This window comes from Bombina bombina, chromosome 6, assembly GCF_027579735.1.
Source record: "Bombina bombina isolate aBomBom1 chromosome 6, aBomBom1.pri, whole genome shotgun sequence".
Classification (NCBI taxonomy): domain Eukaryota; kingdom Metazoa; phylum Chordata; class Amphibia; order Anura; family Bombinatoridae; genus Bombina; species Bombina bombina.
The window spans coordinates 372,367,513-372,383,979 of NC_069504.1; the positions used below are offsets into that span (position 1 = coordinate 372,367,513).

The window sequence follows — 16,467 nt, forward strand, 5'->3', positions numbered from 1 at the left end:
AGAAAGTAGGGACTGATATGGCCAATTAGAATCTGTATCTCCTGAAACAATGATAGGCTGAGAGCCTGCCACATTACTGTGTTAAACCTTTTACTTTATGCTCTGTTTTATTTAGTCACACTACATATTTTATAATATGCCTTAATTGCTGGATGTGTTCCAGGCAATCGGGGGGGGATTACACATCCTCAGTGGTGTACAGCTGGCAGTTAACCCTCTGATTGCACAAGTGTGTTCTGTGTATATATAGATTTAAAAGACTGCTGCATGGGGTGTTAAGTAAAAAAGAAAAAGGAAAAAAAAAAAAGGGAAACTCTACTGAAAGTGTGTTTATGCTGCAATAATTTAACCCGATTTATTACCTGTTTGTATTCTGGGCAAGCATGGATTAAGTCATTGCTGTTATTCAATCAGTAGTTAAACCCCTGATTACCCTGTATCCTGGGTAACCAAGAGGTTAAATAACTATTATGGATATATGTATAAAATATATTTCTTCTTCCCTTCTCCAGGTGCTGCCATCCTCAAGCCAGTTTGTGCAGACATGTTGCCTACTGTGTCACCGGGAGCGAAAGGACTGGGCTGGCTCCCCTCCTCCCAGTGGGCTGCTTCCCGCAAAGGATGGACTTCCAGACTCCTTTGTGCCAACCTTGGCACAGAATGTGCTGGGTGAAATGCCATTGTGGATCTGCCAGAGTTGCCGGAAGAGTGTGGAGGAGGAGGAGAGGCGAGCTTTGCCGGAACAACCTTTGTCGGTGAGGCTTGAATAAATGCTTGTTCTATTTCATTTTGGCACTTGTCTCGGAACACTCAGTTTCAATTATAGCTGATAGTAATTTAAAAGGGACCCATTACTGTCATGCAAAGCTTTATACATTTATTTATTTCATGTAATTAGTAAGAGTCCATGAGCTAGTGACGTATGGGATATACATTCCTACCAGGAGGGGCAAAGTTTCCCAAACCTCAAAATGCCTATAAATACACCCCTCACCACACCCACAATTCAGTTTTACAAACTTTGCCTCCTATGGAGGTGGTGAAGTAAGTTTGTGCTAGATTCTACGTTGATATGCGCTCTGCAACAGGTTGGAGCCCGGTTTTCCTCTCAGTGTGCAGTGAATGTCAGAGGGATGTGAAGAGAGTATTGCCTATTTGAATGCAGTGATCTCCTTCTACGGGGTCTATTTCATAGGTTCTCTGTTATCGGTCGTAGAGATTCATCTCTTACCTCCCTTTTCAGATCGACGATATACTCTTATATATACCATTACCTCTACTGATTCTCGTTTCAGTACTGGTTTGGCTTTCTACTACTTGTAGATGAGTGTCCTGGGGTAAGTAAGTCTTATTTTCTGTGACACTCTAAGCTATGGTTGGGCACTTTATATAAAAGTTCTAAATATATGTGTTCAAACATTTATTTGCCTTGACTCAGGATGTTCAACATTCCTTATTTCAGACAGTCGGTTTCATATTTGGGATAATGCATATGAATTAATCAATTTTTTTCTTACCTTAAAATTTGACTTTTTCTCTGTGGGCTATTAGGCTCGCGGGGGCTGAAAATGCTTCATTTTATTGCGTCATTTTTTTTCTGTTTCTGGCGTCATACGTGTCGCCGGAAGTTGCGTCATTTTTTTGACGTTTTTTTGCGCCAAAAGTGTCGGCGTACCGGATGTGGCGTCATTTTTGGCGCCAAAAGCATTTAGACGCCAAATAATGTGGGCGTCTTTTTTTGGCGCTAAAAAATATGGGCTTCACTATTGTCTCCACATTATTTAAGTCTCATTATTTATTGCTTCTGGTTGCTAGAAGCTTGTTCACTGGCATTTTTTCCCATTCCTGAAACTGTCATTTAAGGAATTTGATCAATTTTGTTTTATATGTTGTTTTTTCTATTACATATTGCAAGATGTCTCCGTTTGTCCCTGAGTCAGAAGCCACTTCTGGAAAAATGCTTAACTGAGTTTCAGTTCTACCAAAGCTAAGTTCATTTATTTTAAATGTTATAAATGTTTATCTTTAGCTATGGTTTGTAATAAGTTATTATGATATACTTTTACATGCAGATTCCATTAGTATTTATGCTTTATACATTTCCATTCTTAAGTGCAAGAAATGTTTAGAAGATTTATAAGAAATATTTTTTCTGATTAAGGCTATGTCTGACTTCTTGCCTTCTAAAACGATTTTTAGGTCTTTTTCACTTCTTTTTTAATTATTGAAGTTTCAAATGACCAACAACATACTGATTTATCCTTCTCTGATGTTTTTTTCTCTTTCAGAAATTCTCTTCATCAGATATTGACACTAACAAATCTACTTTTTTATATAATTTTTTTATTATTAAAGTACATTTGTTCTTTGTTGAAGAGGTGTTGATTATTTTGGATATTAAGGTAACTAGTTCTTTAAGACTAGCTGACACTATTTCTGCCTTTTTATTTCTTCTGTGATTTCAGAGGTATTCTTTCCAATTCCCCATACTAGGGAATGGAATAGGCTGAGAATTTTCTTTTATTTTTAAACTATATTCTTAGTCAGCAGTTAAATTCAATTTGGAGGGTTCTCCAATTTATTGGAGCTATCTCTACTCCTACTAATTATGCTATTGTTTTTATTGCGAAATAGTATTTATTTTCCTTTATATAGTTGTATCTTATTTTTGGAAAATTATTTAGTTTCAGGTACTTTTCTTGGTCCTGTGATATTGCAATTGCTTCATTTTTTTCTGTTTACTTTAAGATCAAGTATCAGATCATGATTTATTTTAGCATTGTTAAGGGACAACATTTACTAGACTAGGTGCCGTTGCATTTGTCTTGTTTTCCATTTTGCAAGTCCTCTGTTTTGACTGGTCCTTTAAACTGGACTATCGTGCTAATGATTTCATTTTTGTCTTCATTTTATTGAATATATTATTATTATATATTAGCTAGAAGAATTCTGTGATATTTTTTTTTTTAATAGAAAATCCATATTTCTTTTGTTCTAAGATAATCAATTATAATTTGATTCAATTCTTAACTGTTACTATGGGCTTCAAGATTGAGTTCTAAGACTTAAACTTTAAGCTTATACTAGTTTGGTTGTTCTTATTAACCCCTTAATGACCACAATGTACCCTGTATGTCACTGGTCGTTAAGGGTTTTTTCAGGACATAATAGCACAAGTCTAGCAAGAACACACTATTAATGCACTCCCTCCAGCAGGCTTTGTGGAATAGAGCAGTCTCAACGCTGGTAGCAAGACCGCGCTATAAAGCAATCAAGTTCCAAAAAAAGGCCAGCGACATACAGGGTACGTCGCTGGTCCTTAAGGGGTTAAGTAACGAATCCTGAGTTCTTTCCCAAGTAACATGTTTTTATTTGGGGTTCGAAATTAGCTCCCTAATGTTGCGATGCACGTGCTGTATTCCAGCTTGGCTGGTAAGGGGCAGGTTAAGACTTCTTTGAAATTTATTTGATTTTATTCCAGTAACGCTAACACTTTCTTTCAGTGTGTTTCTGTCCTATATATTTTGGATACTGTTGAGGCATGGCTGGGTACCCATGGGGTTCAAGCGCTGCTCAGACCTGGAATCTTCTGGGGTTTTTATTCCAGTTCCTTTTCTAGGAACTGGGTTTTGGAGTTTTATTCAAACTATTCTGCCTTTTTGTGGTCATTGATAGCATTATTTGTTTTCTTTAGATACAAAAAATGCGTATTCTTCATTTTTCTGTTTTCATTCAGATTATTTCCTGAGGATGCGGATTCTCATATGTTTCACTTGCTCTTCAGGACATAGTTAGAGGATCTTTTTTCAAAAGCTCTTGATTCCTCACGCAAGGGTCACCTTTTTTTAGGTTTCCAGATGGTTTATTTTACTATTTTTGTCTCTATCAGACAAGGGACAATTTGTATTGGGTTCCGTCTGTCGGTACCTTTAGTCTCTATTATTTCCTTCAGTTGCTATATATGAATAGAAGTTTTATCAGCATTGGATTCAATTCCCTTTGCTCATTTTCAATGGAAAGATCCTTTCCAGCTTTTTATGAGTGTTGTTTCTTCAAGAACATGGTTGGAGGATCAATTAACCAAAAAGTTTGTTGATTCCTCAGACAAGAGTAACCTTTTTTAGATTTCCGGATAGATTCAGTGTCCATGACTCTGTCTCTGTTGGACAGGAGACGTCTGAAATTGGTTTCAGCTTATCGAAACCTTCAGTCTCAATCATTCCCTTCGGTAGCCTTATGCATTTAAATTCTAGGTTCTTATGACTGCTGCATTGGACGTGTTCCCCTTTGCTTATTTTCACATGCGACTTCTTCAGCTCTGTATGCTGAACCAGTGGTGCCGGGATTATGCAAAGATATCTCATTTAATATCTTTAAAACTGATTGTTCGACACCCTCTGACGTGGTACAGACCACCATTGTTTAGTTCAGGGGGCTTCTTTTTTTCTTCCAACCTGGACTGTGATCTCAACAGATGCAAGTCTGACAGGTTGGGGAGCTGTATGGGGGTTTCTGACAGCACAAGGGGTTTGGGAAATCTCAGGAGGTGAGATTGCCAATCAATATTTTGGAACTCCGTGCAATTTTCAGTCATGGCCTCTTCTAAAGAGAGAATCGTTCGTTTGTTTTCAGACAGACAATGTCACAACTGTGGCATATATCAATCATCAAGGAGGGACTCGCAGTCCTCTGGCTATGAAAGAAGTATCTCGAATACTGGTATGGGCGGAATCCAGCTCCTGTCTAATCTCTGCGGTTCATATCCCAGGTATTGACAATTGGAAAGCGGATTATCTCAGTCGCCAAATGTTACATCCGGGCGAGTGGTCTCTTCACCCAGAGGTGTTTCTTCAGATTGTTCAAATGTGGGGACTTCCAGAAATAGATCTGATGGCTTCTCATCTAAACAAGAAACTTCCCAGGTATCTGTCCAGATCCAGGGATCCTCAGGCGGAAGCAGTGGATGCATTGTCACTTCCTTGGAAGTATCATCCTGCCTATATCTTTCCGCCTCTAGTTCTTCTTCCAAGAGTAATCTCCAAGATTCTGAAGGAATGCTCGTTTTTTCTGCTGGTGGCTCCAGCATGGTCTCACAGGTTTTGGTATACGGATCTTGTCCGCATGGCTTCTTGCCAACCGTGGACTCTTCCGTTAAGACCAGACCTTCTGTCACAAGGTCCTTTTTTACCATCAGGATCTCAAATCCTTAAATTTAAAGGTATGGAGATTGAACGCTTGATTCTTAGTCAAAGAGGTTTCTCTGACTCTGTGATTAATACTATGTTACAGGCTCGTAGATCTGTATCTAGGAAGATATATTATCGAGTCTGGAAGACTTTTATTTCTTGGTGTCTTTCTCATCATTTTTCCTGGCATTCTTTTAGAATTCCGAGAATTTTTCAGTTTCTTCAGGATGGTTTGGATAAAGGTTTGTCTGCAAGTTCCTTGAAAGGACAAATCTCTGCTCTTTCTGTTCTTTTTCACAGAAGGATTGCTATTCTTCCTGATATTCATTGTTTTGTACAAGCTTTGGGTCGTATAAAACCTGTTATTAAGTCAATTTCTCCTCCTTGGAGTTTGAATTTGGTTTCTGGGGGCTCTTCAAGCTCTTCCGTTTGAACCTATGCATTCACTGGACATTAAATTACTTTCTTGGAAAGTTTTGTTTTCTTGTGGCCATCTCTTCTGCTAGAAGAGTTTCTGAATTATCTGCTCTTTCTTGTGAATCTCCTTTTCTGATTTTCCATCAGGATAAGGCGGTGTTGCGAACTTCTTTTAATTTTTTACCTAAGGTTGTGAATTCTAACAACATTAGTAGAGAAATTGTGGTTCCTTCATTATGTCCTAATCCTAAGAATTCTAAGGAGAGATCATTGCATTTTTTGGATGTAGTTAGAGCTTTGAAATATTATGTTGAAGCTACTAAGAATTTCCGAAAGACTTCTAGTCTATTTGTTATCTTTTCCGGTTCTAGGAAAGGTCAGAAGGCCTCTGCCATTTCTTTGGCATCTTGGTTGAAATCTTTAATTCATCATGCTTATGTCGAGTCAGGTAGATCTCCGCCTCAAAGGATTACAGCTCATTCTACTAGGTCAGTTTCTACTTCCTGGGCGTTTAGGAATGAAGCTTCGATTGATAAGATTTGCAAAGCAGCAACTTGGTCTTCTTTGCATACTTTTACTAAATTCTACCATTTTGATGTGTATTCTTCTTCTGAAGCAGTTTTTGGTAGAAAAATACTTCAGGCAGCTGTTTCAGTTTGATTCTTCTGCTTATAATTTCAGTTTTCTTCATTATAAGATTTAAACTTTATTTTGGGTGTGGATTATTTTTCAGCGGAATTGGCTGTCTTTATTTTATCCCTCCCTCTCTAGTGACTCTTGCGTGGAAGATCCACATCTTGGGTAGTCATTATCCCATACATCACTAGCTCATGGACTCTTGCTAATTACATGAAAGAAAACATAATTTATGTAAGAACTTACCTGATAAATTCATTTCTTTCATATTAGCAAGAGTCCATGAGGCCCACCCTTTTTTGTGGTGGTTATGATTTTTTTTGTATAAAGCACAATTATTCCAATTCCTTGTTTTTTATGCTTTCGCACTTTTTTCTTATCACCCCACTTCTTGGCTATTCGTTAAACTGAATTGTGGGTGTGGTGAGGGGTGTATTTATAGGCATTTTGAGGTTTGGGAAACTTTGCCCCTCCTGGTAGGAATGTATATCCCATACGTCACTAGCTCATGGACTCTTGCTAATATGAAAGAAATGAATTTATCAGGTAAGTTCTTACATAAATTATGTTTTTTCTACCTCCCATTTTTTTATCACAACAATATTTTATTGATAATCTTATACCTTACAACTTCCCTATAGTCACATATATCTCTTTATGTTCTCCCTATTGTCTGCCTGATTACACATGTTCATATATTAGTCTCTTTTCCCTCAGTTATCTTAGATCCCCCCACACACACACACAATGTGTTACTGCATCCATTTATGTATAGGGTTGGCCAATATTGTTTTATCATGTTGAGCTCTTTATATAAGTCTGCTGTTCCAAAATGACTCTGGCCCTGTGCACAAACCTAGGTTGGAAGCAGCCAATTGTCTAAAATGTCTTTCTATCCTGTAGCATTAAAGGGAAGCTGAACCCAATTTTTTACTATCACGATTCAGACAGAGCATGCAATTTTAAGCAACTTTCTAATTTATGCCTATTATCCATTTTTCTTCGTTCTCTTGCTATCTTTATTTGAAAATCATGACTGTAAATCTTAGCAGCCAGCCCATTTTAGGTTCAGCACCATGGATAGCGCTTGCTTATTGGACGCTGACATTTACCAATAAGACCAATAAGAAAGCATAACCCAGGTTCTCAACCAAAAATGGGCCGGCTCCTATGCATCACACTGCTTTTTAAATAAAGATGGCAAGAGAACAAAGAAAAATTGATAATGGCAGTAAATTAGAAAGTTGCTTAAAACTGCATGCTCTTTCTGAATCGTTAAAGAAAAAAATGTGCGTTTAGTGGACCCTTCACTGGAACTAAGAGGCCTAGCTCAAACCCTGAAAAACATCCCCAGACCAGAACATCCCTTCTCCATCAAACTTTATAGTAGACACTATACTAGGGCTGCAACAACTTATCGGTAAGATTGATCATAAAAATAGTTGTCAACAGATCTCATCAATTAAGTGATCTGCGATTAGTTGGTCAGTTCCACGGCACCAGCTGCTCCACTCCAATGAATTCCTGTATATGATATTGTGCAAAAAATAGTATTAATTACATTTTTTTTTCATTTATTTTGTATCTGATTTAATTTGATAATAAACAGACTATTTTTCGAATAGTTTTTTATTTTTATTTAAAGGGACAGTCCTCACCCAAAATACACTTACTTTATTGTAATAGTTGCCACCCGATTAGTCTATACATCGTTATTCACAGGAGTAGTCCACATGGAATAGCTCCTTTTTTTTTTTGTAAAAGTTTAGTGCCGTTTTGAAAAAAACATGGATCCCAAACTCCTCCTACATCTGTCACTTTGATCCTGATTTTCTCCGCAAATCTCCTGAGTGTTGGCCACGACGACTCCTGCTTGTTCACGGTCAATTGTGCATGCACAGTTTGTTCAAATCGTCGCTCTGTCTTTTTGTGCACGGAACTATGTAAAGGTTCCCATTGTATGACACAAAGCAAAGAGAATGTGCATGCGTTAAGCTAAAAGCTGGGCCTCCTAATGTCATCAACTTTGCCGGGCACAAGAGTATTTAAAAAAAAGTGAAAGAAGCTGTGGGGAAGAAGACGATGAGAGGAGGAATTTGGGATCCATGTTTTTTTCAAAACTTTTACAAAAAATGTAGCTATTCTGTGTGGACTACTCCTGTGAATAACGATGAATAGACTAATCGGGTGGCAACTATTACAATAAAGTAAGTGTATTTTTGGGTGTTGACTGTCCCTTTAATGTGAAGAAGTTCATTGGAGAGAAGCAGCTGGTGCAGTGCAACCGACCAACTAATCACAGATCACCTAATCGATAATGAGATTTGTTGGCAACTATTTTTAACCGATTGGTAGTTGCAGCCCTACACTATACATTCCGGTAGCTAGCGTTCTCCTGGCATTGGTCATCTTGATGTGAGGCTTATGTACAGCTGCCCGGCCATGAAAACTCATTTTATGAAGCTCCCAAAGCACTTTCTTGTGCTGCTGTTGCTTCCAGAGGCAGTTTGGAACTCTGGTGAGTGATACAACAGATGCAGATGATAGGCGATTTTTACATTCTAAGCCGTGTGTTTGTGTGGTTTTCGTGGTTGGGCTGTTTATCCAATGCACTTTCACTTCACTATAATAGCACTTGCAGTTGACCATGGCAGATCTACTAGGGCAGAAATTAAATGAACAGACTTGTGATTAAACATGGCACTGTCATAGAATGTTATCTTTAAGTAAGTCACTGAGCTCTTCAGTACTACCCATTGTACTGCTAAATTTTGAATCTGGAGATTTCATGTGTTGGATTCTATGCACCTGTTAACATTGGGGCTGAAATAAATGAACTCAATAGTTATTAGGGGTGTCCACATACTTTTGGACATATATTGTGTGTGAGTCAAATATAGGAAAAAAGTGCTCGAGACTGAGGTATACTCCTACCAACAAACCTCAACATTTTTTATATATACAGATAAATGTCTCCGCACTAATATGCAAAGTATAGAAGCATATGATTAACACAAAACAATGTCATGTCAAAACTAAGTCAATTTAATGAAATAAACAGGAGAAAAGGAGAGAAATGAAAGAACAATATTCTAAATTTCATGCATAATCAAACATAGATACTTATAACACATGAAACACAGAGTATACTGGGCGTCCCCAGTTCAGAAATAATAAAAAATAATAATGAAGTCAGTCCAGACTGAAATGAATAAGCTTAAAGCCAAGCAGAAACTGTGGCAGAATTAGATGAAATATTGAATAGGCTTATAGCTAGGCAAGGTTAGATGCAAGCGGTGATGTAAGGCAGTTCATGCATATATGTCAACGTGCTGTGTCATAAGTAAAGTCAATTTGTCAGAATGCAGTTTATGCAATAATTCTGGCCATTGACAACATAATATGCAGAATGTGAATCGACAGTTTATGTCATATGATTGCCTTAAACCAAGATGTGATAGTAATGTAGATAAGACGTGTGTATTTCAATAACATCGGCACTCCAGGACCGAGGTCCGCCAGTGAGATGTAAAAGCTGTATTTCAATTGCGTTCAGTGAACGCTCTCACCCAATCCATCCGGAGCAGAGGGTAACTTGATGATGATCCACACGTATCGGGGAATTCAATGCCGCAATATGTAGGTAAGGCACTGGAACAATGTAACGCCTACTCAGTTTGAGACTAGCGTAAATGAATGTCATGTACAAAAAAAGAAGCAAACACTCTATACAGAGTATGTAGTACATACATGCATACATACATTTAAACGATTTCACAGTCACCACAGCTACAAAATACAAACATATATAGATCAACACATTTCAAAGAGAGAATACCAAAAGTGGCATATGATATGTGGATAAACACATTACAAAAGAAAAAGATCAAAGATGACATTATGAATGCTTGCAACATGCAAAAAAATTTTTTTTTTTTGCTGAGTAAAATGTAATTACCTAAATATTAAATACTTTTATTTACAAGGAACAGCAGGAGTCAATTCAAATCGAGCTAACTCTAGAATACAGTCAGTGGATGAGACACAGTCACTAGATAAAAGTGCCCCAAGTAATCTCCCTATTGAGACCATAAGGAATCATGGAATCCAATTTCTGAATCCAAAGGGCTTCCTTCTCAAAAAGCAATTTCTGTCTATTTCCACCCCTCCTCAATGGACCTACACCATCTACAACCTGGAATTTCAACTGACTTTTATTATGTCCTAGTAATGTAAAATGGTGGGCTACAGGAGCCGAGGGATCCAATTTACCTATGGCCGTTTTGTGTTGTTTGATCCTTTCTTTTATGGCTTTAGTGGTCTCGCCAACATAGGCCAGACCACACGGGTATTTAATTACGTAAATCACAAATTGTGATTCGCATGTAAAATGACCTTTGATTGAAAGGCGTCAACCGGATCTCGGATGTGTAATAGTAGCTACAGGTTGGATTGAATTAAATTGTGCACAATTGTTACATGTAAAGGTGCCATGAGGAACTTCCTCACTAGCTACTCTACTCTGATCAGGGCCCACATCAGCCTTAACTAGAATATCTTGGAAATTCCGATTTCCTTTTGTATGAAAAAAGAGGAAAGTCTTAGCTAAAGTCCTATCTTCCGATAACAGGGACCAACCTTTTTAAAACATTTTCTCCAACATAGGTGTGTCCGGTCCACGGCGTCATCCTTACTTGTGGGATATTCTCTTCCCCAACAGGAAATGGCAAAGAGCCCAGCAAAGCTGGTCACATGATCCCTCCTAGGCTCCGCCTACCCCAGTCATTCTCTTTGCCGTTGCACAGGCAACATCTCCACGGAGATGGTTAAGAGTTTTTTGGTGTTTAAATGTAGTTTTTATTCTTCAATCAAGTGTTTGTTATTTTAAAATAGTGCTGGTATGTACTATTTACTCTGAAACAGAAAAGAGATGAAGATTTCTGTTTGTAAGAGGAAGATGATTTTAGCAAACGTTACTAAAATCGATTGCTGTTTCCACACAGGACTGTTGAGATGAAGTAACTTCAGTTGGGGGAAACAGTTGGCAGACTTTTCTGCTTGAGGTATGACTGGCCACATTTCTAACAAGACTATGTAATGCTGGAAGGCTGTCATTTCCCCTTATGGGGACCGGTAAGCCATTTTCTTAGATTAAGTAAAAGAATAAAGGGCTTCATAAGGGCTTAAAAAACTGGTAGACATTTTTCTGGGCTAAAACGATTACTTTGCTAAGCATATTTTGCAGATTATAACTCTTAATAGTTATTATAATCTTGGGGATTGTTTAGAAAAACGGCAGGCACTGTATTGGACACCTTTTTCAGATGGGGGCCTTTTCTAGTTATAGGCAGAGCCTCATTTTCGCGCCACTAATGCACAGTTGTTTTTGGAGAGCAAGGCATGCAGATGCATGTGTGAGGAGCTAAGAACCACTGAAAAAGCTTATAGAAGGCGTCATTTGGTATCGTATTCCCCTCTGGGCTTGGTTGGGTCTCAGCAAAGCAGATAGCTGGGACTGTATAGGGGTTAAATGTAAAAACGGCTCCGGTTCCGTTAATTTAAGGGTTAAAGCTTTGAAATTTGGTGTGCAATACTTTTAAGGCTTTAAGACACTGTGGTGAAATTTTGGTGAATTTTGAACAATTCCTTCATACTTTTTCACATATTCAGTAATAAAGTGTGTTCAGTTTGAAATTTAAAGTGACAGTAACGGTTTTATTTTAAAACGTTTTTTGTGCTTTGTTGACAAGTTTAAGCCTGTTTAACATGTCTGTACCATCAGATAAGCTATGTTCTATATGTATGAAAACCAAGGTTTCTCCCCATTTAAATTTATGTGATAATTGTGCCATAGTGTCCAAACAAAGTAGGGACAATGATGCCACAGATAATGATATTGCCCAAGATGATTCCTCAAATGAGGGGAGTAAGCATGATACTACATCATCCCCTTCTGTGTCTACACCAGTTTTGCCCACACAAGAGGCCCCTAGTACATCTAGTGCGCCAATACTTATTACCATGCAACAGTTAACGGCTGTAATGGATAATTCTATTGCTCTTAATTCCAGAGCGCTTTGGCTAAAGTCTTGGTCAGCGGATGTGTCTTCCAAGACAAAATTGCTTAACATCCCTTTCAAGGGTAAAACACTGTTTGGACCTGATTTGAAAGAGATTATTTCAGACATCACCGGGGGAAAGGGCCACGCCCTCCCTCAGGATAGGTCTTTTAAGGCTAAAAATAAGCCTAATTTTCGTCCCTTTCGCAGAAACGGACCAGCCTCTAATTCTACATCCTCTAAGCAAGAGGGTAATACTTCACAACCCAAACCAGCCTGGAGACCGATGCAAGGCTGGAACAAGGGTAAGCAGGCCAAGAAGCCTGCCACTGCTACCAAAACAGCATGAAGGGATGGCCCCCGATCCGGGACCGGATCTGGTGGGGGGCAGACTCTCTCTCTTTGCTCAGGCTTGGGCAAGAGATGTTCAGGATCCTTGGGCACTAGAAATAGTTTCTCAAGGTTATCTCCTGGAATTCAAGGAACTACCCCCAAGGGGAAAGTTCCACAGGTCTCAATTATCTTCAAACCAAATAAAAAGACAGGCATTCTTACATTGTGTAGAAGACCTGTTAAAGATGGGAGTAATTCACCCAGTTCCAATAAGAGAACAAGGGATGGGGTTTTATTCCAACCTGTTCATAGTTCCCAAAAAAGAGGGAACATTCAGACCAATTTTAGATCTCAAGATCCTAAACAAATTTCTCAGGGTTCCATCGTTCAAAATGGAAACCATTGGAACGATCCTTCCCACCATCCAGGAAGGTCAATTTATGACCACCGTGGATTTAAAGGATGCGTACCTACATATTCCTATCCACAAGGAACATCATCAGTTCCTAAGGTTCGCTTTTCTGGACAAGCATTACCAGTTTGTGGCACTTCCATTCGGATTAGCCACTGCTCCGAGAATTTTCACAAAGGTGCTAGGGTCCCTTCTAGCGGTTCTAAGACCAAGGGGCATTGCAGTAGTACCTTACTTGGACGACATCCTGATTCAAGCGTCGTCTCTGTCAAAAGCAAAGACTCATACGGACATCGTCCTAGCCTTTCTCAGATCTCACGGTTGGAAGGTGAACAAAGAAAAAAGTTCTCTGTCCCCGTCAACAAGAGTTCCCTTCTTGGGAACAATAATAGATTCCTTAGAAATGAGGATTTTTCTGACAGAGGTCAGAAAATAAAAAATTCTAAGCTCTTGTCAAGTACTTCATTCCGTTCTTCGTCCTTCCATAGCGCAGTGCATGGAAGTAATAGGATTGATGGTTGCAGCAATGGACATGGTTCCTTTTGCACGAATTCATCTAAGACCATTACAACTGTGCATGCTCAGACAGTGGAATGGGGATTATACAGACTTGTCTCCGACGATTCAAGTAGATCAAAAGACCAGAGATTCACTCCGTTGGTGGCTGACCCTGGACAATCTGTCACAGGGAATGAGCTTCCGCAGACCAGAGTGGGTCATTGTCACGACCGACGCCAGTCTGGTGGGCTGGGGCGCGGTCTGGGAACCCCTGAAAGCTCAGGGCCTATGGTCTCGGGAAGAATCTCTTCTCCCGATAAACATTCTGGAACTAAGAGCGATATTCAATGCTCTCAAAGCTTGGCCTCAACTAGCAAAGGCCAAATTCATACGGTTTCAATCAGACAACATGACGACTGTTGCATATATCAATCATCGGGGGAACAAGGAGTTCCCTGGCGATGGAAGAAGTGACCAAAATAATTCAATGGGCGGAGGATCACTCCTGCCACTTGTCTGCAATCCACATCCCAGGAGTGGAAAATTGGGAAGCGGATTTTCTGAGTCGTCAGACTTTCCATCCGGGGGAGTGGGAACTCCATCCAGAAATCTTTACCCAAATAACTCAATTATGGGGCATTCCAGACATGGATCTGATGGCGTCTCGTCAGAACTTCAAGGTTCCTTGCTACGGGTCCAGATCCAGGGATCCCAAGGCGACTCTAGTGGATGCACTAGTAGCGCCTTGGACCTTCAACCTAGCTTATGTGTTCCCACCATTTCCTCTCATTCCCAGGTTGGTAGCCAGAATCAATCAGGAGAGGGCTTCGGTAATCTTGATAGCTCCTGCGTGGCCATGCAGGACTTGGTATGCAGACCTGGTGAATATGTCATCGGCTCCACCATGGAAGCTACCTTTGAGACAAGACCTTCTTGTTCAAGGTCCATTCGAACATCCGAATCTGGCTTCCCTCCAACTGACGGCTTGGAGATTGAACGCTTAATTTTATCAAAGCGTGGGTTTTCAGATTCTGTAATAAATACTCTGATTCAGGCTAGAAAGCCTGTAACTAGAAAAATTTACCATAAAATATGGAAAAAATATATCTATTGGTGTGAATCTAAAGGATTCCCTTGGAACAAGATAAAAATTCCTAAGATTCTTTCCTTTCTACAAGAAGGTTTGGAGAAAGGATTATCTGCTAGTTCTCTGAAGGGACAGATCTCTGCTTTATCTGTTTTACTTCACAAAAGACTGGCAGCTGTGCCAGATGTTCAAGCAATTGTGCAGGCTCTGGTTAGGATCAAGCCTGTTTACAGACCTTTGACTCCTCCCTGGAGTCTAAATCTAGTTCTTTCAGTTCTTCAAGGGGTCCCGTTTGAACCCTTACATTCCGTAGATATTAAGTTATTATCTTGGAAAGTTTTGTTTTTGGTTGCAATTTCTTCTGCTAGAAGAGTTTCAGAGTTATCTGCTCTGCAGTGTTCTCCGCCTTATCTGGTGTTCCATGCTGATAAGGTGGTTTTGCGTACTAAGCCTGGTTTTCTTCCGAAAGTTGTTTCCAACAAAAATATTAACCAGGAGATAGTTGTACCTTCTTTGTGTCCGAATCCAGTTTCAAAGAAGGAACGTTTGTTACACAATTTGGACGTTGTCCGTGCTCTAAAATTCTATTTAGAGGCTACTAAAGATTTCAGACAAACATCTTCTTTGTTTGTTGTTTATTCTGGTAAAAGGAGAGGTCAAAAAGCAACTTCTACCTCTCTTTCCTTTTGGCTTAAAAGCATTATCCGATTGGCTTATGAGACTGCCGGACGGCAGCCTCCTGAAAGAATCACAGCTCACTCCACTAGGGCTGTGGCTTCCACATGGGCCTTCAAGAACGAGGCTTCTGTTGACCAGATATGTAAGGCAGCGACTTGGTCTTCTCTGCACACTTTTGCCAAATTTTACAAATTTGATACTTTTGCTTCTTCGGAGGCTATTTTTGGGAGAAAGGTTTTGCAAGCTGTGGTGCCTTCCGTTTAGGTGACCTGATTTGCTCCCTCCCTTCATCCGTGTCCTAAAGCTTTGGTATTGGTTCCCACAAGTAAGGATGACGCCGTGGACCGGACACACCTATGTTGGAGAAAACAGAATTTATGCTTACCTGATAAATTACTTTCTCCAACGGTGTGTCCGGTCCACGGCCCGCCCTGGTTTTTTTAATCAGGTCTGATGAATTATTTTCTCTAACTACAGTCACCACGGTATCATATGGTTTCTCCTATGCATATTTCCTCCTGTCCGTCGGTCGAATGACTGGGGTAGGCGGAGCCTAGGAGGGATCATGTGACCAGCTTTGCTGGGCTCTTTGCCATTTCCTGTTGGGGAAGAGAATATCCCACAAGTAAGGATGACGCCGTGGACCGGACACACCGTTGGAGAAAGTAATTTATCAAGTAAGCATAAATTCTGTTTTCTTTAGAGGTTGAATATGATACCCATATGGTACTACAAAAGGAATCCTATCATTAAGGGTTTTCATTTTGACTTTTTTTTTAATTAATTGTTCACGGGGAATAAGATCTACCTTGTGTTTGTGTCTCTAGTAAATCCAATGGATAAACCCCTATTCTGAAACCTAACAAAGAAATCATTGAATTGATCATTCAACCGTGTCTCATCATTAATGATCCTTTTAGCTCTCAGAAGTTGGCTGAAAGGTAGGCTCTTCAATGTTTGCGGAGGATGAAAACTGGTGAATGCCAGAAGATTATTCCTATCAGTCTGTTTCCTAAATACACCTGTGGACAAGAAACCATTTATCAATGATACCGTGGTATCCAAAAAAATTTGAGTACATGGGTCATGTTCCATAGTGAATAGGAGGTTGTAATCAAATTTGTTCAATTCTTCAAAAAAGGATAGTAAAGAATTGACATC

At 39.5% G+C, this 16,467-nt stretch overlaps 1 protein-coding gene across 1 annotated transcript in view; it reads left to right on the forward strand.

Annotated features, from left to right (window-relative positions):
* The window catches only part of FAM193B (family with sequence similarity 193 member B), a 92,453-nt gene that overhangs the window by 37,618 nt on the left and 38,368 nt on the right, over positions 1–16,467 (forward strand). Inside the window, exon 2 of the mRNA XM_053719268.1 lies at positions 513–755. Coding sequence (XP_053575243.1) covers positions 513–755 — 243 coding nt within the window. The remainder of the gene's footprint in view (positions 1–512; positions 756–16,467) is intronic.